The 24,027-nt window shown below is 45.0% G+C and overlaps 1 protein-coding gene across 1 annotated transcript in view; it reads left to right on the forward strand.

The window, feature by feature from the left end:
- AGBL1 (ATP/GTP binding protein like 1) overlaps nt 1-24,027 on the forward strand; it is a 655,387-nt gene that overhangs the window by 339,499 nt on the left and 291,861 nt on the right. The window contains exon 19 of the mRNA XM_038747354.1: nt 20,109-20,238. Within this exon, the coding sequence (XP_038603282.1) occupies nt 20,109-20,238 (130 nt within the window). The remainder of the gene's footprint in view (nt 1-20,108; nt 20,239-24,027) is intronic.

A 24,027-nucleotide genomic window follows, 5' to 3' on the forward strand; every position in this document is an offset into this window, starting at 1 on the left:
AGAGTGTGAGCCCCATGTGGGCAACCTGATTACCTTGTCTCTACACCAGCTCTTAGAACAGTGCTTGGCACATAGTAAGCACTTAATAAATACCTTCATTATTATTATAAAGGACATATTCCCTCTCCACAACAAGGTGGGATGCCGAAACAAAAGAAGTCCAGGTTATGCAGACCACCAGGAAACTCCAAAACATTATTAAAAACTATTTTATGGCTTTCAACATGCCATCACTCCACCTCTGGTTTGAAGACAACCAGTCTCATCACCAGGAAGGAGGAATCATGAAGAGATGACCATAAGAAGACACAGATATGATTGAAAATGGCTTCACCAAATTAGCCAGAATTAACAGAGGATAATACGTCTAGAGTCAGGTTGTCCCCTGACCTGGCTAGATTTATTTTGTCTCCTAGTTAACTGTGACTAGACAATTATGGAATTACTTTCCCCAGCCTTCTCCATGTGTCTCCCATCCCTGTAGGTCCTTTCTGAGCACTGGAGAGCAGCAGAGTAAAATTAGGGCATCCCCTCTGACTCGGGCCTCTGCCAGTTACAGAATCTTCGAAAAATAGGATCCAGGCTCTACAGCTTATATAGGCTTGTTTCCTGGGTTTTCCTTGTATTTGCCGCTAACAGAGCTAGACTTTGACATCCATTTGCAGAAAATCATCACTTTTCCTGACACCTTACTACCTAGCAGAGAAAGAGAGGGTCTTATTCTTATGTTTCTCTCCTGAGACATCTTCTCGCCCAATGGACCCTGAAGGGAGATGTAAAGTGCCTAAGATTTCTCTTAGCCCATAAGGACAGATTGCTGGGATGTGAGTGAGAGTGCTAAGCTTCAGGGAATGAAAGGGAAGATGCGATAACAAAGAGGCTTTCTGACCAGGGACAGAAATGTATTTTTTGATATTTCTATTTGCTCACTCAAAGGCCTCCTTAGCCCCCAAATTTTCTGGGGAATTCTTGTGAAGATTCTCATTAAAGTCACCACCTTCTTCTGTTCTTCCTCCTCCTCTGTCTCCTTTTCTCTCTCTTCCTTGCCTCATCATTGTCATCATCATCGTTATCAAGTCACCATCATTAGTGTTTTCATCTTCATTATCATGGTCAGCAGCATCATCTCCATCAAATGTTAAGTGCCTACTCTGCAGATATAGCACTTTCAGAGATCAGCAATAGGTCCTGAGTAGGATGATATAACTGCCATTCAAATTTACAGATGACACAACTGAGGATGAGATCTTAGCCATGACTGAAAAGATTAGGTGACAATCCATTCCTCATGGTGAAAAAAATATATCTTTTGCCAACCTGGCCTAAATGGAAAGAGGATGAGACTGGGAGCTAAAAGACCTGCGTTTTAATCCTGCCTCTGCCCCTTGCCTACTGGGTGACCTTGGGCAAGTGTCTGGCCTCAATTTCCTCATCTGTAAAGTGGGGATAAAATGCCCATTCTCCCTCTCTCTTAGACTTTGAGCTTCACTTGAGCCAAGGGCTGCCAAGAGCATGGGCTTGGGAGTCAGAAGTCATGGGTTCTAATCCTGGCTCTGCCACTTGTCAGCTGTGTGACTGGGCAAGTCACTTAACTTCTCTGTGCCTCAGTTACCTCATCTGTAAAATGGGAATTAAGACTGTGAGCCCCTCATGGGACAACCTGTTTACCTTGTATCCCCCACCCAGTGCTTAGAACAGTGCTTGGCACATAGTAAGCGCTTAACAAACCATATTATTATTATTATTGTCTTGTTACCTTTTACCTAATCCAGGGCTTAATGCAGTGCTTGGCATTTAGTAAATGCTTAATAAATAAATAATTGGTTACTACTAGTTTGTAATCCCTAATGGGGTTTTTTAAATCTACCTCTTGTTTTCCCAATTGTCCCAAGGGTCTGCTTGTGGAGAGTTATTTGATTGCTATATTTTAGGTCGGTCTGGTCCCACCATCTTGCAGAAATCACTGTTACATTACATTTTGGGGGGTGTTCCTTCACTGTGCCTTCAAATGGTTTGTTTAACTCTCCTTGTTAACATAGACCCCATTTCAGTTGTCCCTGAAACTTTGGTACTTTGCTATCCTCTGTTTTCCTCCGAGGTGCTCCCCAGCAAAGCATTGTATTTGTTAGAAAAGCAGCGTGGCCTAATGGAAAGAACACGGGCCCGGGAGTCAGAGGGCCTGGATTCTAATCTCGGCTTTGCCATATGTTTGCTGTGTGACCTTGGGGGAGTCACTTCATTTCTCTGTGCCTCAGTTACCTTTTCTGGAAAATGGGGATTAAATCCTACTCCCTCCTTCTTAGGCTGTGAGCCCCATGGGGGACAGGGACTTTGTCCAACCTTATTAGCCGTATCTACCCCAGTATCTAAAATGGTGTTTAGCGTGTAGTAAGCACTAAGCAAGTACCATAAAAAAGTGCTTACCACTGTCCTAAATTCTGGAGTAGACACAAGATGATCAGTTCAGACACAGTCCCTGTCCTTCAAGTGATTCACAGCCTAAGGGGAACATTGTGGAGTAACACTGACTGACGGTAGTGTTAACTCAAGCACAAAGGACAAATACATAGGACTAACTACTCTATTGGATGCTGTCAAATTCCAGTCTCAGCCCTTAATGAGCCACAGGTGTGGAAAGAGAGGATTGTGATGAACACATTTTCATTTCTGGATCAGACCAATGATTGATTCACTCAGTGTTTTGTCTCTGACAGAGAGACCAGGCTGCTTTTCCCCTCTTTATCCTTAACTGTCCTTCTGGTTGCTCATTATCATTTCTTGCCTATGGATGTCTGTAACCTACAAATATACAAAAAACCCAGTGGACTGAAAGATATGGGCAGTCAGAAGGATCTGGGTTCTAATCCCGGTTCCATCACTTGTCTGCTGTGTGACCTTGGGCAAGTCACTTAACTTCTCTGTGCTTCAGTTCCCTCATCTGTAAAATGGGGATTAAGACTGTGAGCCCCATATGGGACAGGGACTGTGTTCAACCTGACAACCTTGTATATACCCCAGCGCTTAATACAGTGCCTGGCACGTAGTAAACACTTAACAAAAACCATAAAAAAGACAATGAAAGATGCAAACTCCAGAAATCGAGTGATCAATGATATGTAATGAGCGCTTACTGGGTACGGAGCACTGCCCTAGGCACTTTAAACTGTGAGCTCATTGTGAGCAGGAATGTGTCTGTTAATGATAATAATAATGATAATGATGATATTTGTTAAGCTCTTACTATGTGCCAAGCACTACTCTAAGCTCTGGGGTAGATACAAGATTATCAGGTTGGCCCACGTGGAGCTCACAGTCTTAATCCCCATTTTACCAATGAGGTAACTGAGGCACAGAGAAGTTAAGTGACTTGCCCAGAGTCACACAGCTGACAAGTGGTGGAGCCGGGATTATAACCCATGACCTCTGACTTCCAAGCCCGTGCTCTTTCCACTAAGCCACACTGAATCCTACTTAAAAAGGAGTAGTAGAGCAATAGTAGAAGCAAGAGTATTTATTGAACACCTATGCATCACACTGTGCTGAGGCTTTGGGAAAGTACAACAGAAAAACAAGGTACATAGCTTACCCACAAGGAACTCACATTCTTCAATCATTGGTATTTATTGAGCTCTTGCTACGTGCAGAGCACTGTACTAAGTGCTTGGGAGAGTATAAAACATCAGAATTAACAGACACGCTCCCTGCCCAAATGAGCCCAAGAGCTTAGTACAGGACATGGTAAGCACTCAATAAATGCCACTGAGAAGGAGCATAAAATAGAGTTGGTAGACACAATCCCTCCCCTCCAGAATCAGGGAAACATAGGCGCAGACCCCATCCAAAGGCAACCAGGAATGCTGGCAGGAGATAGTATGAAGATCGGGAACGTCTCTCCAGGGTGACCGCCTTTAGCCATGGAATGGAAAACTCCCAGACCCGCAGAGGCCCAATGGGAATAAGGTAGTCCCCAGAGCAAGAGGCACAATGAAACTGCCCAGTGAAGACACGTTCCCAGGTGAGGAAATCCCAGGCTCCTTTGTCCTCAGACTAGTCTCACGGCAGTTCATTTCTCTGACGTGCTTTTCTGCAAGTCTCAGGACACCACCTGGGTCTCCTCTTCAGTCCAGATAATAATAATTGTGGTATTGGTTATGTGCTTACTATGTGCCAAGCAGTGTACTTAGGCATTGAAGTAGATGCAAGATCATCCAGTTGGACACAGTCCCTGTCCTAAAAAAGCTCTTAATCTAAGGTGGGGAGAGAACAGGTATTGAGTCTTCATTTTGCAGGTGAGGGAACTGAGGCCCAGAGAAGTTAAATGACTTTCCCAAGGCCACATGGCAAGTAAGTGCAGAGCCAGAATTTGAACTCAGGTCCTCTGACTCCCATGCCAGTGCTCTGTCCACTGGCCAGAGATATCCTCGACATGGTTCTATCCATTCGGGTATTTTGATAACATCCTCATCAGCATCGTCCATTCAACAAAAGAGGCTTCTGTTTCAGCTTTCTTCCTCCTGTCCGCCCGCTTGTTTATAAATCTGCAGATACTGGATCTGACTGATTGTGCCCCATAATGTTTCAGCTTCCTCGGGATTGCATGTCTATCTTTTCCTTTATAAATATTCTTATCCATTCTTATCCGGCATCACCTCCCCTCATTAGAATGCACAGTGAATGGAAAGCAGTTCTCTAAATATCATATCCAGTGTCTCCTGTTAGACCTTCTGGCTATCTTTGCCCCAGGCGCTAATATTATCTGGGCTGGTGTCACTCACTTGATCAGATGGGCCCCATCTCTCCGTTCGTCATAATGGATGGGAGATTTTTTAATCATTTCATCTCCCTTCAGCAGCTTTAGCATTTCTCCTGTAACAAGCAGCTTTCCAGCCCTCTCTTTTTCCTTGACTCGAGTACCAAGGTAAATGTCAGGATCTCGGAAATTGGGTTCTTGTCCAAGCACTTAGGAATGGAAAATCGTCCTTTTAAAAAAATTATTATTAAGGACTTTCTATGTGCCAGGCACTGTATTAAGCACTGGGGTTGATACAAGTAAATCCAGTTGTACAGGATCCAGGTCCCACAGGGGACTCAGTCTTAATCCCCATTTTACAGATGAGGTAACTGAATCCCAGAGAGATGTTAAGTGACTTGCCCAAGGTAACAGAGCAGGCAAGTGATGGAGCCGTGGTGGTGGTTGTATTGAACTCTTTGAAGCACTTAACGTGGTGTTTTGACAGAGTGAATGCTCAATATATAATCATTACGGGATTTGTTAAGTGCTTTCTATGCATCAAATCCTGTTTTAGGCACTGGGGTAGATACATTTTAATAAGACTGAACAAAATCCCTGTCCCGCAAGGGACTCACAGTCTATGTAGAGAGGAGAACATGTTTAAATCCTCATTTTGCAGTTGAGTAAACGGAGGCACAGAGAAATTGAATGACTTGCCCATGGTCACAGCAGTCAAATGGTGGAGGCAGGATTATAACCTTGGTCCTCTGACTCCCAAGCCTGTGTTCTTTCCACTAGTCCATGCTCCTTAAACCATCCCAGCAGTCTCAGCTGCAATCACGGTGGTGACCTCAAGTTTCTGAAAGTTGCGAGGGCCCCATGATCGCTTCCCTTTGGGACCTTCCCGGGATGAAGCAGAGCCTGATGGGAATCCTGGCACCAAGGTGATGGGGCAGCGGTGGGCCCTAGGGGTGGCAGGGGCGTGGTGATTGGCCCATACTGCTGTTGCTTTAGGAGAGACTAGCAGGTACAGGGGAATCAATCAATCAATCAATCGTATTTATTGAGCGCTTACTATGTGCAGAGCACTGTACTAAGCGCTTGGGAAGTACAAATTGGCAACACATAGAGATAGTCCCTACCCAACAGTGGGCTCACAGTCTAAAAGGGGGAGACAGAGAACAAAACCAAACATACCAACAAAATAAAATAAATAGGATAGAAATGTACAAGTAAAATAAATAAATAAATAGAGTAATAAATATGTGCAACCATATATACATATATACAGGTGCTGTGGGGAAGGGAAGGAGGTAAGATGGGGGATGGAGAGGGGGACGAGGGGGAGAGGAAGGAAGGGGCTCAGTCTGGGAAGGCCTCCTGGAGGAGGTGAGCTCTCAGCAGGGCCTTGAAGGGAGGAAGAGAACTAGCTTGGCGGAGGGGCAGAGGGAGGGCATTCCAGGCCCGGGGGATGACGTGGGCCGGGGGTCGATGGCGGGACAGGCGAGAACGAGGTACAGTGAGGAGATTAGCGGTGGAGGAGCGGAGGGTGCGGGCTGGGCAGTAGAAGGAGAGAAGGGAGGTGAGGTAGGAGGGGGCGAGGTGATGGACAGCCTTGAAGCCCAGGGTGAGGAGTTTCTGCCTGATGCGCAGATTGATTGGTAGCCATTGGAGGTTTTTGAGGAGGGGAGTAATATGCCCAGAGCGTTTCTGGACAAAGATAATCCGGGCAGCAGCATGATGTATGGATTGAAGTGGAGAGAGACACGAGGATGGGAGATCAGAGAGAAGGCTGGTGCAGTAGTCCAGACGGGATAGGATGAGAGCTTGAATGAGCAGGGTAGCGGTTTGGATGGAGAGGAAAGGGCGGATCTTGGCAATGTTGCGGAGCTGAGACCAGCAGGTTTTGGTGACGGCTTGGATGTGAGGGGTGAATGAGAGAGCGGAGTCGAGGGAAGAGAGGAAGAAAATGCCTTCTGGGATTTCTTAGCAGGAAAATGGGAAGCAATATCAGCATCCCTTTCTCATAATGAGAAGCAGCATGGTGTAGTGGATAGAGCATGGGCCTGGGGTCAGAGGTTAAGGGTTCTAATCCTGACTCAGAAGGCTTCCTGAAGGAGATGTGCTTTCAATAGGCTTTGAAGTAGGGGAGAACAATTTTCTGTCTGATATGAGGAGGCAGGGCATACCAGGCCAGAGGTAGGATGTGGGTGAGAGATCAGTGTAGGCTGTGAGCCCGTTGTTGGGTAGGGATTGTCTCTGTTGCCGAATTGTACTTTCCAAGCACTTAGTACAGTGCTCTGCACACAGTAAGTGCTCAATAAATACAACTGAATGAACGAATGAATGAATCAGCTTCGAGAAAGAGGAGATCGAGGTACAGTGAAAAGGTTAACACCGGAGGAACGAAGTGTGCTGGCTGGGTTGTAGTTGGAGAGCAGCTAGGTGAGATAGGAAGGGGCAATGTGATTAAGTGCTTTAAAGTCAATGGTGAGGAGTTTTTGCTTGATACAGAGGTGGATGGGCAACCACCGGAGTTTCTTGAGGAGTGGGAAAACATGGTCTGAATGTTTTTGAAGGAAAATGATTGGGGCAGCAGAATGGAGTATGGACTGGAGTTGAAAGAGACAGCAGGCAGAGAGGTCAGCAAGGAGGCTGATACAATAATCAAGGCAATATCAATCAATATAATCAATACAATAAGAGAGGCAGCATGACTTAGGGGAAAGTGGACGGGCTTTGGAATCAGAGTTCGTGGGTTCTAGTCCTGGATCTGCCACTTGTCAGCTGTGTGACTTTGGGCAAGTCACGTAACTTCTCTGTTAAGTTACCTCATTTCTAGACTGTGAGCCCGCTGTAGAGTAGGGACCGTCTCTATAAGTTGCCAATTTGTACTTCCCAAGCGCTTAGTACAGTGCTCTGCACACAGTAAGCGCTCAATAAATACGATTGAATGAATGAATCTGTTACCTCATCTGAGGTAACGGATCTGTTAACATCTGTAAATGGGGCTTAAGACTGTGAGCCCCATGTGGGACCACCTGATTACCTTGTATCTACCCCAGCACTTAGAACAGTGCTTGCACAGTAAGCGCTTAATAAATGCCATTATTATTTTTTTATTATTAAGGCAGGATAGAATAAGTGCTTGCATTAATGTGGTAGCAGTTCGGAAGGAGAGGAAGAAATAAGAGGCCTTCCCTGACTAAGACCTCATTTCCTCTACTCCTCTCTCTTCTGCGTTGCCCTTTCACTTGGATTTGTCCTCTTGATTCACCATACCCACCAGCCCCATGGTACTTATGTACGTGTCTAGAATTTAGGTATGCTTAGTACAGTGCTCTGCACACAGTAAGCGCCCAATAAATACGATTGAATGAATGAATGAATGAATGAGGGGAAGGAGGTGGGGTGGGGGGGATGGGAAGGGGGAGAGGAAAGAGGGGGCTCAGTCTGGGAAGGCCTCCTGGAGGAGATGAGCAGTTGAAGATGGAAGTTAAGGAGGGGAGGAGGGAAGGGGCGAGAGATTTCATAAAATGAGAGGGAATGGGGTCAGAAGCACAGGTGGCTGGAGTAGCACTTGAGAGGAGGGAGGAGATCTCATCTGAAGATACTGCTGGGTAGGATCCCGCTGTCAATCCCCGGCCCACGTCCTTCCCCGGCCTGGAATGCTCTCCCTCCGCACACCTGCCAAACTAGCTCTCTTCCTCCCTTCAAAGCCCTACTGAGAGCTCACCTCCTCCAGGAGGCCTTCCCAGACTGAGCCCCCTCTTTCCTCTTCCCCTCCCCATCCCCCCCGCCCTACCTTATTTAGGTTTACTTTAAATCATTTTATGTTTACTTCCTCCCCTTGACTGCCAGCTCTTTGATGGCAGGGATTCATTCATTCATTCATTCAATCGTATTTATTGAGTGCTTACTGTATGCAGAGCACTGTACTAAGCACTTGGGAAGTACAAGTTGGCAACATATAGAGACGGCCCCTGCCCAACAACGGGCTCACACGGGCTCACAGTCTAGAAGGGGGAGACAGACAACAAAACAAAACATGTGGACAGGTGTCAAGTCGTCAGAATGAATAAAAGTAAAGCTAGATGCACATCATTAACAAAATAAATAGAATAGTAAATATGTACCAGTAAAATACATAGAGTAATAAATCTGTACAAACATATATACAGGTGCTATGGGGAGGGGAAGGAGGAAGGGCAGGGAGGATGGGGAGGGGGAGACGAAAGAGGGGGCTCAGTCTGGGAAGGTCTCCTCGAGGAGGTGAGCTCTCAGTAGGGTTTTGAAGGGATCATGTCTTTTAGCGGCATTGTATTCTCCCAAGTACTCTGCATGCAGTGTCAATCAGTCAGTGTTATTTATTGAGCACTTACTGTGTGCAGAACACTGTCTTAGGTGCTTGGGAGTGAACAGTAGAGTTAGTAGATATATTCCCTGCCCATAAGGAGCTAACAGTCTTGAGGGGACAGTAGACATTAAAATGAACTGCAAAAATCAACCTGATTGATTTATTGATTAATATGTATTCATATTCGCATTCCCCACTCTTTCAGAATTGTCCATTTAAAGCAGATCTTATCTAAAATTTGGCCATCGTACCTACCCACTTAGTCAAGCTTTCCTTGACTAAGCCTTCCTTTCCTCGTTTCCCACCCCCTTCTGCGTCGCCCTGACTTTCCCCCTTTATTCATCCCCCTTCCCTGCCCCACAGCAATTTCACTCATTCAGTTGTATTTACTGACCTTTTACCGTGTGCAGAAAGCACTTGGGAGAGTACAGTATAACAATAAACAGACACATTCCCTGCTCACAACGAGCTTACAGTTTAGAGGACAAGCACTTATGTACATATCTGTAACATTTATTTACATTAGTGTCTGTCTCTCCCTCTAGACTAAGTTTTTTGTGGGCAGGGAATATGTCTGTTTATCATTATACTGTCCTCTCCCAAACTCTTTGTACAGAACTCTGCACACAGTAAGAGCGCAACAAATATAATTGACTTTTGAATGAATTAACCATGGATGAGCTTCAAAAGCAACTTCCTTGGGGCAGCATGCAAACAAAAACAGGTTTTTTGCTTTGGGTTTTGGAGTTTAAGTTCCATTTTGACTCCTTATTTGGAGAGGAGAAAATGTCAGCTCTGACCACCTACCTCTCCTTAAAAATGAAATAAGTGACACATTCATTTGCAGCATGTTGAGTTTGAGGGAACCATAGAAATGGAAGGTGCTGGCTGTGGAAGCTGTCCATGTGTCTTTTAATTCTCCCCTCACACACCTGGAGTGGCTGCCATTTTAAAGATGTTACGTTAGATAATAAGACAGGGTGGGTTTCACCTTCAAATGCTTAAAACAAATCCCAGAGAAGAATCCCAGAGATTCCTGGGGCTGCAAGACAGTACTGATATTACTAACACAAAATGCCAAATGGATTTGGAGATTTGAAGGAAATGGATTTGTTTTGAAAAGAAAATCATTCAGGTTTGGAGCAGTAGATAGTGAAATAATCCACAGTTATGTAGACACAGATATCACTGAAGTTTTGTGAACACAAAGAGGAAGGTTGCCAATCATTTTGCACCAGGTACTGAAATCAAATTTCAACAACATTAGCTCCTAAAACCACCTAGAGTAGAGAGAATGCAAGAGACAATAGCATCTATGCAGAGGCCGTGGAATTAGCCAGGACTGTGCACGGTACATTTCTACATTTCTCTGGTATCTGCGATGATGTCTACTGTTTGTGATATTGAAATTTTCAAAGTACGGCAAGTTCTCAACTTGAGACTTTTTTTATGGTTTTTGTTAAGCGCTTACTATGTGCCAGGCACTGCATCGGGTCAAAATAGGAGAGAGAACAAATATCGAATCCCCATTTTGCAGATGAGGGAACTGAGGCACAAAAAATTAAGTGGCTTGCCCAAGTTCACACAGCAGGTAATCGGTGGAGCGGGAATTAGAATTCTGACTTCTTTTAACTTCTTTTCACTCAGTGCTCAATCAGTGGTATTTATTGAGCAATTGCTGCGTGCAGACCACTGTACTAAGAGCTTGGGAGAGTACAACACAAAGGAGATGGAAGACACGTTCCCTGCTCACAAGGAGCTTACAGTCTAGAGAGGGAGACAGACATTAAAATAAATGACAGCTCTGTCCCTAAGTGCTTTTATCAAGTCTCTTATGGTACAAGATCCATGGGTATACGCAGTGGAGGCTGGGGTGGCACGTGGGAATTATGAGGAAATAGCTTTAAAAGCTGCCTCTGGGTGAGGGGGAAGAAAGTTTTAGAAAGGGTAGCAGGACCGTTCTAAGTACTCAAAGTTGACGTTACTGATGTGGAGATTCTGTCCATGCATGGGACTGTGGCTGTAAGGATCCATGTGGAACCAACACCCTTCCCCTTTTGAGTACAAATAAGGGGAGATCCTTGTTATACTCATGGATTTGGTTCATGTTGGGCTTGCATCAGCTTTGGAATCTACCGCCTTATGTTCTAGTGTTATAATAATTATGGTACCTGTTAGGTGTGTACTGTGTGCCCAGCACTGTACTAAGCGCTGGGGTAGATCATCAGCCTGGACACAGTGTTGAGGAGGTTTTTGCTCTTCAGCAAAACCTCTTCAGCACAGCCACCTGCTTCTCAAATAATAATAATAATAATAGTATTTGTTAAGCGCTTACTATGTGCAAAGCACTGTTCAAAGCGCCGGGGGATACAAGGTGATGAGATTGTCCCACGTGGGGCTCACAGTTTTAATCCCCATTTTACAGATGAGGTAACTGAGGCACAGAGAAGTTAAGTGGCTTGCCCAAGGTCACACAGCTGACAAGTGGCGGAGCCAGGATTCAAACCCATGTCCTCTGACTCCCAAGCCCGGGCTCTTTCCACTGAGCCCCGCTGCTTCTTGTGAAGACATTTTGATGTCCTTCACCTATTGAGATGGAGGATTTTTATACATGTATTATACCTATTAGAGCTGCCCCTGTAATTCGAAGGTGATAGCCCAGATTTTATTGGCATCTGTTAGTGCTGGCAAGAATATCAGTGCTTGCTTAACAATCTACTAAAGTCTACTCCTTACCACAAGGTGTGGAAAGGAACTGGTTCTTTCATTCAATTGTATTTATTGAGCGCTTACTGTGTGCAGAGCAGTGTACAAAGCGCTTGATTCTGGAAGTCAAGGGGCCTGAGTTTCAGTCCTGGCTCTGCCACTTTTTTTTAATGCTATCCATTAAGTGTTTACTATGTACCAGGGGTAGATACAAGATTCATTCATTCAATCTTATTTATGAAGCACTTACTGTGTGCAGAGCACTGTACTAAGCATTTGGGAAGTACACATCGGCAGCATATAGAGTTGGTCCCTACCCAACAATGGGCTCACAAGATAATCAGAATGGACACAGTCCCTGCCCAAAATAATAGCAATAATAATAATAATAATAATAGTAATAATAGTGATACAGTACAGGCACTGAACTAAGTCCTGGAGGAGATACAAGCAAATTAGGTTGGAAACAGTCCCTGTCCTACATCGGGCTAACAGTCTTAATTACCATTTTACAGATGAAGTAACTGAGGCACAGAGAAGTGAAATGACTTGCCGAAGGTCACACAGCAGACAAGTGGTGGAGCAAGGATTAGAACCCAGGTCCTTCTAACTCCCAGGACCGTGCTCTATCCACTAGACCATGCTGCCTTTCTCTGGAGCTCCTCTCACAGGTTCTTGCCTCCTGTGTGATTCTGAACAAGTCACTTCACTTCTCTGTGCCTCAGTTTACTCTTGTAGAAAATGGAAAGAAGATACTTGTTCTCCCTCCGACTTTAACAGTGAACCCCATGTGGGACAGGGACTGTCTGATCTGATTAACTTGTATCCACCCCAGGGTTTAGTACCATGCTTGACAAATACAAAGTGCTTGTTATTAGTAGTAGTAGTAATTACAATAGATCAGCGGTATTTATTGAGCGCTTACTATTTGCAGAGCACTGTATTAAGTGCTTGGGAGAGTACAATACAATAAGAGTTAATAGTTACGTTCCCTATCCACTCCGAGCTTTAGAGGGAAAGACAGACAAGAGCAGTAATAATAATGATGGTAGTATTTGTTAAGCACTTACTGTGTGCCAAGCACTGTTCTAAGCACTGGGGGGGAATACAAGGTGATCAAGGTTGTCCCACGTGAGGCTCACAGTCTTAGTCCCCATTTTCCAGATGAGGGAACTGAGGTCCGGAGAAGTGAAGTGACTTGCCCAAGGTCACACAGCTGACAAGTGGCGTAGCTGGAATTCGAACCCATGACCTCTGACTCCCAAGCCCGGGCTCTTTCCACTGAGCCACGCTGCTTCTCTACAGAAGGGACAGGGACTGCGTCCAACCTGCTTTACTTGTATCTACCCCAGCGCTTAGAACAGTGCTTGGCACCTAGTAAGTGCTTAACAAGTACTATAATTATTATTATTTTTGATCAGTCAGTCAGTCACTGAGATTTGTGGAGTGCCTACTGTGTTTAGAGCAGAGGTAGTGGGTTCTAATTCTGCTTCTGCCACTTGTCAGCTGTGTGACTTTGGGCAAGTCACTTGACTTCTCTAGACCTTAGTTCCCTCATCTATAAAATGGGGATGAAGCCTGTGAGCCCTATGTGGGCTATGTGATTACCTTGCATCTACCCCAGCACTTAGAACAGTGTTTTGCACATAGTAAGCACTTAACAAATGCCATTATCATTATTATTATTATTATTATTATTACTAAGTGCTGGGGACTGTCCCCCTTCTAGACTGTGAGTCCACTATTCGGTAGGGACTGTCTCTATATGTTGCCAACTTGTAATTCCCAAGCGCTTAGTACAGTGCTCTGCACACAGTAAGCACTCAATAAATACAATTGATTGATTGATTGAGAGTACGAGGATTGCTTAGGAATCCTATCCATGTCCATCACCGACACGTGCTCCGCCCAAGGAAGCTGACTGAAATGCAACAAACACTTCTTCAAGATACATCGACTGACCGCATTCCAGTCGGCCAGTCATATTCATTGAGCACTTACTGTGTGCAGAGCACTGGACTAAGCACTTGGGAGAGTACAATACAACAATAAACAGACACATTCCCTTCCCATAACGAGTTTACAGTCTAGAGTTCCAGGGCCCTGTGGTTTGCAATCCTGTCCTACTACTGGATTTTAAGTGTGGCATGTAGGCGATGCTGTTGGAACAGTTCAAGGAAAATTGGCAGTACATTCTGTCAGTCTCTCAGAGGACGTGGTGCATTTTTATAATTAATAATGATTACGGTATTTGTTAAGTGCTTACTATGTATCAAGCACTGTTCTAAACACTGGGTTAGATACAAGTTAATCAAGTCAGAGAGGGTCCCTGTCTCATGTGGGGCTCACAGTCTACATAGGAGAGAGAACAGGGGTTGAAGCTCCATTTTACAGATGAGGAAACTGAGGCTCAGAGAAGTGAAGTGACTTGTCCAAGATCACACAGGAGGCAAGTGGCAGAGCTGGGATTAATGCAGGTCCTCTGACTCCCGGGCCCATTCTCTCTCCACTAAGGCATTCTGTTTCCTTTGCTTAATTTGACTATGTAAGTAGTAAAATGACGTGAACTCATTCAACTCTATTGCTGATGGAGATTTGATTGTGCATAGGCTCTGGATTGTGTGTAGGACTTCCAAGGTGCAGAGTAGTATATAATTGAAATGTCTGCAAGGTAATTTAAAGTCCTTCATGATTCTGAAAGCCGTCCACGGTGCAGTCCTATGTGTGTCTTCTGGCATGAAGAACTTCTTAGCATCTTGATGAGCTTCTCAAGCGCCCAAATTTACGTAGTAGTTTCCAGAGTCTAGGCCTGCTAATGATGCACATGTAAGAGCTATGAACACCAGGCAGAGAATCTTGTTTTTCTCCATGCTTCTAAATCTAACACCAACCCCCAATAAATATTGGGTTCACTGGGTCCCTGGTGGCCTGAAACCAAATTGTGATCTTTGAGAGTGCTGGATTATTGGATTACTGTCAAGGATGAGTCTGCGCAGGTATGATAATTGTGTATTTTATTAAGCGCTTACTGTATAGCACTGAATCAGCACTGAAGTAGACATAAAAAAATGAGGTCAGACACAGTCCCTGTTCCACCTAGGCTCACAATCTAAGTGTGAGGGAGAACAGGCACTGCATCTCCACTTAACAAAGGAGGAAACTGAAGCACAGAGAAGTGAAGGGACTTATCCAAGATCATTCAGCAGGCAAGTGGGTGAGCGGGGATTAGAACCCTGGTTCTCTGAATCCCAGGGCCCTGCTCTTTCCTCTAAGTAACACAGCTTCTCTGAGCAGAACACGCCTCGCTGTTTTGAGATTCGGGCAGCCGATAGATCATCGGGTTCTGGAGAATTGCCACTCTACCTGGTTGTAACTGCAGCGGTGACTTCATTAGATTTTGGAGTGAAGAGCATGTCTTTGCACTTGGCAGGCCAACTCATCTTCAGAAGTCTTCATCCCTAGTGTGTTAGGGAGATGATTGAAATGTTGCCCCCCCCCCCCCCCCCACTTTATGATTTCCTCCTTGTCTGTGATGAGGGCAAAGCATCTATCAGGATTACTGGTTTAAAGCCTTTCATTTGGATCCAGTCTGTGTAGTCTTAGATATCAGCAGCTTTTAGCATCCCACCATTTCATAAGCATGCTCCTATGGTCCTTAGTTCATTCTGTCTGTTAAAACGTAGCCTTCCAAAGCCTCCCGTGTATAGGGTAATAATGCTGTGCAAGGGTCGATGATGCATTTCTTGCTTTGTGCCTAGTAGCTCTTTCATCTTGGTGCTATGTTCATCCACTCACTCCAATGCTTGCCTTCTAACAGTGCTCAGAGTTGTGTGGGGTGTCTGCTATGGAAGATGCCTGCACACACAAACACATACACACCCGGGGCATGCATATAATCGACTTGTTGGAGGACTTTAGAGAGGATGGAAGGAGATGAACATAGTGATGGAAGATCATTCATTTATTGAGCACTTACTGTGTGCTTACTCACTGTACTAAGCACTTGGAAAATACAATTCAGCAAGAAATAGAGACAATCTCTGCCCACACAGGGCTCACAGTCTCTTAAGGGGAGACAGACATCAAAACGAGTAAACAGGCATCAGTGGCATCAATACAAATAAATAGAATTATAGATATTTACACATCATTAATAAAATAAATAGAATTATAAATACGTACATATATACACAAAAGTGCTGTGGGGCAGGGATGGGGTAGAGCAGAGGGAGCGAGTCGGGGTGATGGGGAGGGGAGGAGGAGCAGAGGAAAAGAGGGGCTTAGTCCGGGAAGTCCTTCTGAAGGAGGTAAGCTTTCAGTAGGGCTTTGAAGAGGGAAAGTGTGCTAGTTTGGCGGATTTGAGGAGGGAGGGCTTTTCAGGCAAGAAGTAGGACATGGGCCAGGGGTCGACAGTGTGACAAGCGAGAACGAGGCACAGTGAGGAGGTTAGCGGCAGAGGAGCGGAGTATGCGGGCTGGGCTGGAGAAGGAGACAAAGGAAGTGAGGTAGGAGAGGGCAAGGGGATGGAGAGCTTTGAAGCCAATAGTGAGGAGTTTTTGCTTCATGCAAAGGTTGATAGGCAACCACTGGAGATTTTTGAGGAGGTGGATGACCTGCCCAGGGTGTTTCTGTAGAAAGATAATCCAGGCAGCAGAGTGAAGGACAGACTGAAGTGGGGAGAGACAGGAGGTTGGGAGATCAGAAAGGGTGCTGATGCAGTAATCCAGTCAGGATAGGATGAGTGATTGTTCTAACATGGTAGCGGTTTGGATAGAGAGGGACGGGCAGATCTTGGCGATGTTATGAAGGTGAGACCAGCAGGTTTTGGTGACATATTGGATATGTGGGGTGAACGAGAGAGTGGAGTCAAGGAAGGATGACACCGAGATTGCGGGCTTGTGAGACGGAAAGGATGGTAGTGTCATGCACAGTGATGGGAAAGTCAGGGAGGGGATAGGGCAGAAGATAAGGAGCTCAGTCTTGGACATGTTGAGTTTTAGGTGGGGGGAGGACATCCAGGTGGATATGTCCTGAAGGCAGGAGGAGATGCGAGCCTGGAGGGAGGGAGAACAGGGGAGGAGATGTAGATTTGGGTATCATCTGCGTAGAGATGATAATTGAAGCCGTGGGAGTGAATGAGTTCACCGAGGGAGTGAGTATATGTAGAGAAGAGAAGGGGACCAAGAACTGACCCCTGGGAAATGCCTACATTTAGGGGGTGGGAGGGGGAGGAGGAACCAGTGAGTCTTCTTCCATTTTGCCTGTCATATCCCAAGCCAAGGGATTCACTTCCTGGTACTCTGTATTCCCATATATTTCATGCAGTTTGGGAGGAGGGCTGTTAAGTCAGGTGTGCTGGCCCATAAAACCATAGAACATTTTATAATCAAAAGCACTAGGACTTGGCTAATGACTGCCTTGTTAATTGGATAGACTCGTCTCCATGGGCAATGGTTTTGGGGCTGTCTGCTCAAAGCAGCAAAACAATGCATTCTGGGGGTTGACATCCAGGTGCCATATTCCCTTATTTCATTTTTGCAAATGGAAGTGCTTTAAGGGACAAAAGCCGCTTTCATCACTTTCTTCAGTGCAGGAAGTTCCCGGAATGTTGGGAACCAAGACTCGTAGCAAGGAGGAGAGACTCCCACAGTATTTCAAGAAAATCAAGTGACTCGAAGATTCAAGACAGTGAGCACCTTTGAGTTGAGGAAAGGAATTCATTTAATCTTAGCAAACACCTACAAAAGCTAAGCCTTGGCTTCCTGCTCCCTTTATTTGCTATCAGTATTAGAGATCTGCTTAATATTTTCCTCTCACCCTTAGCTGCTGAGCTGAACAGACAAAGCCCTATCAGGATGTCCTCACTATTTAAGAGTGTGAAGGAAGAAAAGAGAGAGAGGGGAAACAAAACAATAAAGAATTCAAGGGATGGAGAGTCACGGATTCTACCAGTGCTCAATTTGAAATATTTTAATGGTGAAAAACAGAATAAATGATTGAACTAAAGCTTTTCAGCTTCCAGTGAAGTTCGGAGAGGAACTGACAAGCTGTGGGAAGCTAATATTTAAAAATGGGCTTAGGAACACAAAGATGAGAGAAGCTGTAGAGGGTGAAGACTCATCTTTCTTCCCTCTACAGCCTGAATTTAAAGAGGAAAAAAAAATAATGTTGCAACTTGAAGACTCTTCCACTTACATATCTAAATTCTAATCTATACTAATTTTCTGCCATGCTGCTCCCCTATGACAGCAAAGGGAATGGTTTATGAATGGAACCAAGAGCGTATTTTAGTGGGTGTGCAGGAAGGGTCTTTAAACAACGAGCACAAATTGTGTGCAGGGTTCAGATTTAGGGGTTCAAAGCCTGAAACCCCAAAGTTTACTCCAGCTTCTCGGGGCTCCGACATCAGGTCTCTGATTCCTTGTTCAGTGTCAGACGAGAGCTAGCTCATTTTGGGCAGGGAATGTGTCAGTTTATTGTTGTACTCACCCAAGTGCTTAGTCCAGTGCTCTGCACTCAATAAGTATGACTGACTGACAAGTGCTGACTGACTGACTAGTGCTAGAGTTGATTGTATGGAAAAGATTTATGGAGAAAACTCTTCCTGGTCTTTATGAGCCAACCTGAGTACACTGGACAGCAAGTTCATTTGTGGGCAAGGATTATGTCTACCAACTCTATTGGATCATACTCTCCCAAACTCTTAGGACTGTGTTCTGCGCACTGTGAGTGCTCAATTAATTGATCTGCCAACATCTTTTACCTCACTTCACAATCCCTTGTTTCAAATGGACTTCCAACATGGAGAGTGAGACCCAGAATCCCCCCGGAATCCTATGGGGGAATATGGCTGAGCAGTTCCTCTCCAGACTTTCCCATAACTGTAGACAAAATCACTATCCCCACCTTGTCTCAAAAGCCCATAACTTTGGCATTTCCCTCAGTTCATCTCTAAATCAACCCACATATTCAGTCTGTCACCTAATTCTATCAGTTCTACTTTCACAACATCTCCAGACTCCATCCCTTCATCTCCACCCAAACTGCTACCACACAGTTCCAAGTACTTATGATATCCCATCTTGACTACTGCATCAGTCTCCTCGCTGACCTTCCTGCTTTCTCTCTCTCCCCCCACTCCAGTCCATATTTCACTCTGGTTCTCAGACCCCTTTTCCAGAAAAAAGCTCAGTCCACAACTCTGCATTCCTCAAAAACCACTCCAGGGGTTGCCCATCCATCTCTGCATCAAACAGAAACTCCCTATCCTATGCTTTGTGGCATTTAATCTGCTCTCCCCTTCCGACCTTACCTCACTGATCTTCTACTCCAACCCAACCTTCACGCTTTGCTCCCCTAACCCTAACCTTCACTCTGTACCTTGATCTCATATTTCTCAAACCCAGCCCTTTATCCTCCCTCTGCCTTGGAACTCCCTCCCCATTTATATCTGACAGACAACCTCTCTTCCTATATTCAAAGCCCAGATCAAATCGTATCTTCTCCATGAGGCTTTGCTTGCCTAAACCCTCACTTCCCTTATTACCTCTCCTTCTGCATCACTTGGGTCTTTTTCCCTTAAGCTCTTTGATTTTCCCCCCATCTCTACAGCAATTACGTACATATCCATCAGCAATTTATTTTAATGTCTGTTTCCCCCTCCAAGGTAGGTTCCTTGTCAGCAGGGATTGTGTCTACCTACTCCGTTGTACTCTCCCAAGTGGTTAGACAATGCTCTGCCCAGAGTAAACACTTTTGGATAGGATAGATTGATGGATGGATTGTTATGTTCCCTGCAAAATTCCCATTCCTATTCCCCTATCATGAAACCAGATGTGCTTTGCATCTACGGTGACAGGTTTCCCTGCATGCTGGAAGCAGCTGGAGTTGCTTGGGAGAGTTGATGAAGAGATCTGCTGTTCTGTCGACCTAATCATGATTAATAGCAGGCATAATTATGGCTTTCATTGAGCTCACACTACATGCTAAATGCTGGGATAGATACATGATCATCAGACTGTACACAGCTCCTGTCCTACATAAGACTCACAATCTAGCTCATCCCCATTTCACAGATTAGGAAACTGAGAACCAGGCTAGTTAAGTGACTTGCCCAAGGTCACCCAGTGAGCCACTGGCAGGAATGGTGGCTAGAATCAGGTCTCCTGATTTTCAATCCAGAGCTCTTTGATGCTGACCCTTCTTTCCTTTTCCAGTTTTAAGTCAGAGGATAGGAGCTGCTATTTGCATTGGGGAGAGGCCGATATTTTCTTGGCTCAACTTGTTTCTTCTTCCTTCTCTTGATTTCTTCAGTCACAGATGTTCCCTGCGTGGAGAGGATCTGAACAGACAATGGCTGTCGCCCAATGTCCAACACCAACCAATCATCTACCATGCCAAGGGATTTCTCTACTATCTCAACAGCATCGGAAGGGCTCCACTGGTAAACTTCCCCATCTGACCTTTGTCTCACCCCAGAGCCTCTCCAAGAGGGGAGATGAATGCTACTGGAAATGGAGAAAAGGGTGGGCTGGTCAATCGATCAATCAATCGCATTTACTGAGAGGCTAGCCCATGAAAGATGCTAGTCAGTTTGTCATGATAGCAGTAGTAGAAGTAGTAGTTGTTGTAGCAGTAATAGTAGTAGCAGTAATTGTATGAGTAATAGTAGTAATAGTAACACTACTATAAAACTAATTATGGTACTTGTTAAGCACTTATCATGTGCCAGGCACTGTTAATCAAGTTAATCAAGTTGGACACAGTCCCTGTCCCACATGGGCTCATAGTCTTAATCCCCATTTTACAGGTGAGGTATTGGAGCCCAGAGAAGTGATGTGACTTGCCCAAGGTCACACAGCAGACACAAGGCAGAGCCAGGATTAGAACCCGGGCCTTTCTGACTCCCAGGCCCGGGCTCTCTCCACAAAACCACGCTGCTTCGACAATAGTAGTAATAGTAGTAATGGTAAAAGTGCTTATTACATGCAGAACACTGTACTAAGTGATGAGAAAAACTAGACAGATGAAACGTAGACACATCCCTGACCCTCAAGAGGCTCACCATCTCTGAATAAGGGGAGAGGGGACAGGTCAAGGACTCACAAGGGAGGATAGAACAATTGAATACAAAAATGTCACAAACATGAGGACAATCATCTATCCAATATGAAGGATTAAGGTATTGTGGCAAGAGCTTTGAGCTCCTCCAGGCTCAGGCATTGCCAGAGACGGGGGCAGAACTCTGATAGTACCACTCAGCACAATGATAGGTGTTCAATAAATATCACTGGTAGATTAACTAATTGATTGCTTGATTGATTCTTCCTATATCTGGCCTTCCCTAAACCCTCATTTCCCCTATGTACCCTCCCCACTGGGTTGCCTATGTGATTAGATGTTCACTCCACTCTCAGTACCCCAGCACTTTACGTAAATACTTATGCTCTTATACTCTGCCATTTTCTCTATCTGAAATTTATTTTACTATCTGTCTTCCCCTCTAGAGTGTAAGTTCCTTGTGGGAAGGGATTGTACTTTCCCAAACACTTAGTACAGTCCTCTATGCACAGTAAATGCTCACTGAATAACCTTGATTGATTGATTAATGGATCTTATCTAGTGTTGGCACCTAGGTCAACTCTGGTGGGAGGTGTGCCTTTATTATTGGCACTTTGGAGATCCTAGAAATGCTTGTTGATTTTGGGCCAGTCAGACTCAGAATGGTCAAAGCACTGGGATGGATGTCACAGTAGCAAAGCTTAATGCTAATAACAATAGTAATAATAGTAACAATAATGGTGTTTAAGTGCTTCCTATGTGCCAAGCATTGGGATAGATTCAAGTCTCTGCTCCTCATGGGACTTAGTTGAAGAGGAAGAAACAAGTGGCCTTTAATCTCTCTCCCTCCGGCAAAATCCTTATCTACCTTAAGTTCTTAAATATTCACCGTCCCCTAGTCACACATCACCTATGCACAAAATCATCCCTGCCCACAAGGAGTTTACAGTCTAGAGGGGGAGACAGACCTTGCTATGAATAAATAATGGATATTTTTATTTTATTTCATTTTATTTTTAATGGTATTTGGAAAGAGCTTACTTTGTGCCAGGCACTGTTCTAAGTGCTGGGTTAGATACAAGTTAATCAGGTTGGACACAGTCACTCTCCCATGTGAAGCTTGCAATCTTAATCTCCACTATAAAGATATACATAGAAGTTGTGACTTGCCCAAGGTCACATGGCAGATGAGCAGGGATTAGAACCCAGGACCTTCTGGCTCCCAGGCCTGTGCTCTATCCACTAGGCCTCGCTGCTTCTCTTATTCCCTATAGGGAACAAAATCCATCTGCCCATGTCTATATTCAAAAAGAACACTTATGTACCTAAGTGCTATGGAGCTGAAGGAGGGGTGCATAGTAAGTGCTCAAAGAGTACAGATCCTAATGCATAGATGACACGGAAGGGAGAGGGAGGTGGGGAAAAGAGGGATTAATCCGGGAAGACCGCTGGGAGGAGATGTGACCTTAATAAGACTTTGAAGGTGAGGGGAGTGGTATATAAGGAGGAGGAGGGAGTTCCTGGCCAGAGGGACGGTATGGGAAAAGGGTCAGTGGTGAGATAGATGAGATCGGGGCACAATGAACAGGCTGTGCTAGAGGAGCCAATTGTGTGGGCTGGGCTGTAGTAGGAGATGAGTAAGGTAAGCTAAGCAGGGGAAGCCGTTTGAGGGCTTTATTGCCCATAGTAAAGAGTTTCTGTTTGATGCAGAGGTAGATGGGCAACAACTGGAGGTTCTTGAGGAGTGGGGACGGGTGGACCAAACGCTTTTGTAAAAACATGATCTGGACAGCAAAGCAAAGTATGGACTGGAGTGGGGAGAGACAGCAGGCAGAAATGTCAGCAAGGAGACAGATGCAATGGTCAAGGAGGGATATTCATTCATTCATTCAATCATATTTATTGTGCTCTTACTGTGTGCAGAGCACTGTACTAAGCGCTTGGGAAGTACTTGGGTTTAAAGTAGTAGCAGTTTGAATGGATAGTAAAGGGCAGATTTTAGCCATTTTGTCAAGATAGAACCGTTAAGATGTGGTGATAGAATGAATGAGTAGGTTGCATTTTAATGTCTGTCTCCCAGTCTAGTCTGTTAGTTCCTTGTGGGCAAAGATCATATATACCCTCCCTGTTACGCTGTGGTCTCTTGAGTGCTTAGTTCAGTGCTCTGCACACAGAAAGCTTCCACAGACTGTAAAACTTATTCTCTTAAAGGGCTAACTATCCCAAAGGAAAGACATTAGGGCAAGGTCTCTGTTCCATTCTCCCACCTCTAGACCCAGTGTGACCATAGGAAATGAGCCCTCCCTCTCTGGACTTCAGTTTGGCTGTCGGTAACTCATCAGTTTCCAACATGGTCTGAGGTGCCGGAAGCCTCGTGGGCTCTGAGATTTGGAAAGTCCTTTTGAGAGTCAGCAGGCTAGTCTTAGGCAATCTCAACCTCTGCGCGGCAGGGATCATGAACACCAGGTTGGTAGCCAAAACAGGAAGAGCATTCGCATCGTAAGAACACAGAGGACCTGGGTTTTACTCTAAGCTCTGTCAGTTTCCTGCTGTGTGACCTTGGGCAAGTCGATTAACTTCTCTGAGCCTCAGTTAATTCATCTGTAAATGGCCGTTTCAATATCTGTTCCACATTCCACTTGGACTATGAGCTCTATGTGGGACAGACTGCCTAACATGAGGCTCTTGTATCTATCCCAGCACTTAGTACAGTACTTGGCACATAGTGAGAACTTAACAAATACCACGATCCTTTAGACAAGAGAGTGGAGGCGGCCTGGACCTGACAACCTCCCTGGTATAGGCCCAAACTCCCATGATTCCGATCTCTGCTCAGACAATTTCTAATTGAGGAGCGGAAAATTTATTTTTACGCATGACAGGTGAAAGGCTTGTTTAAAAATATAAATAAACATCAATTAGCTATAAACATGACAGCACAGACTTGTCTCCTGCTGGGACCATCTGAAAGGTGGGTGAGAAACAGCTGAGTACTAAATGCTATTCACAGTGTAACCACACTCTTTAATGGGCTCTACATCACCTCCTAGTTACCTGTTTGGATATATTTAGCCAAACCCCTAACGGGGCCATAAGCAATTCATTCAGTTCGGCATTCAGGCCACCCTCTTCTATTCAACAGGGAGCTGATGACAGGCTCTGCACCCCAGCA

This window comes from Tachyglossus aculeatus, chromosome 5 (genome assembly GCF_015852505.1).
Source record: "Tachyglossus aculeatus isolate mTacAcu1 chromosome 5, mTacAcu1.pri, whole genome shotgun sequence".
NCBI lineage: Eukaryota > Metazoa > Chordata > Mammalia > Monotremata > Tachyglossidae > Tachyglossus > Tachyglossus aculeatus.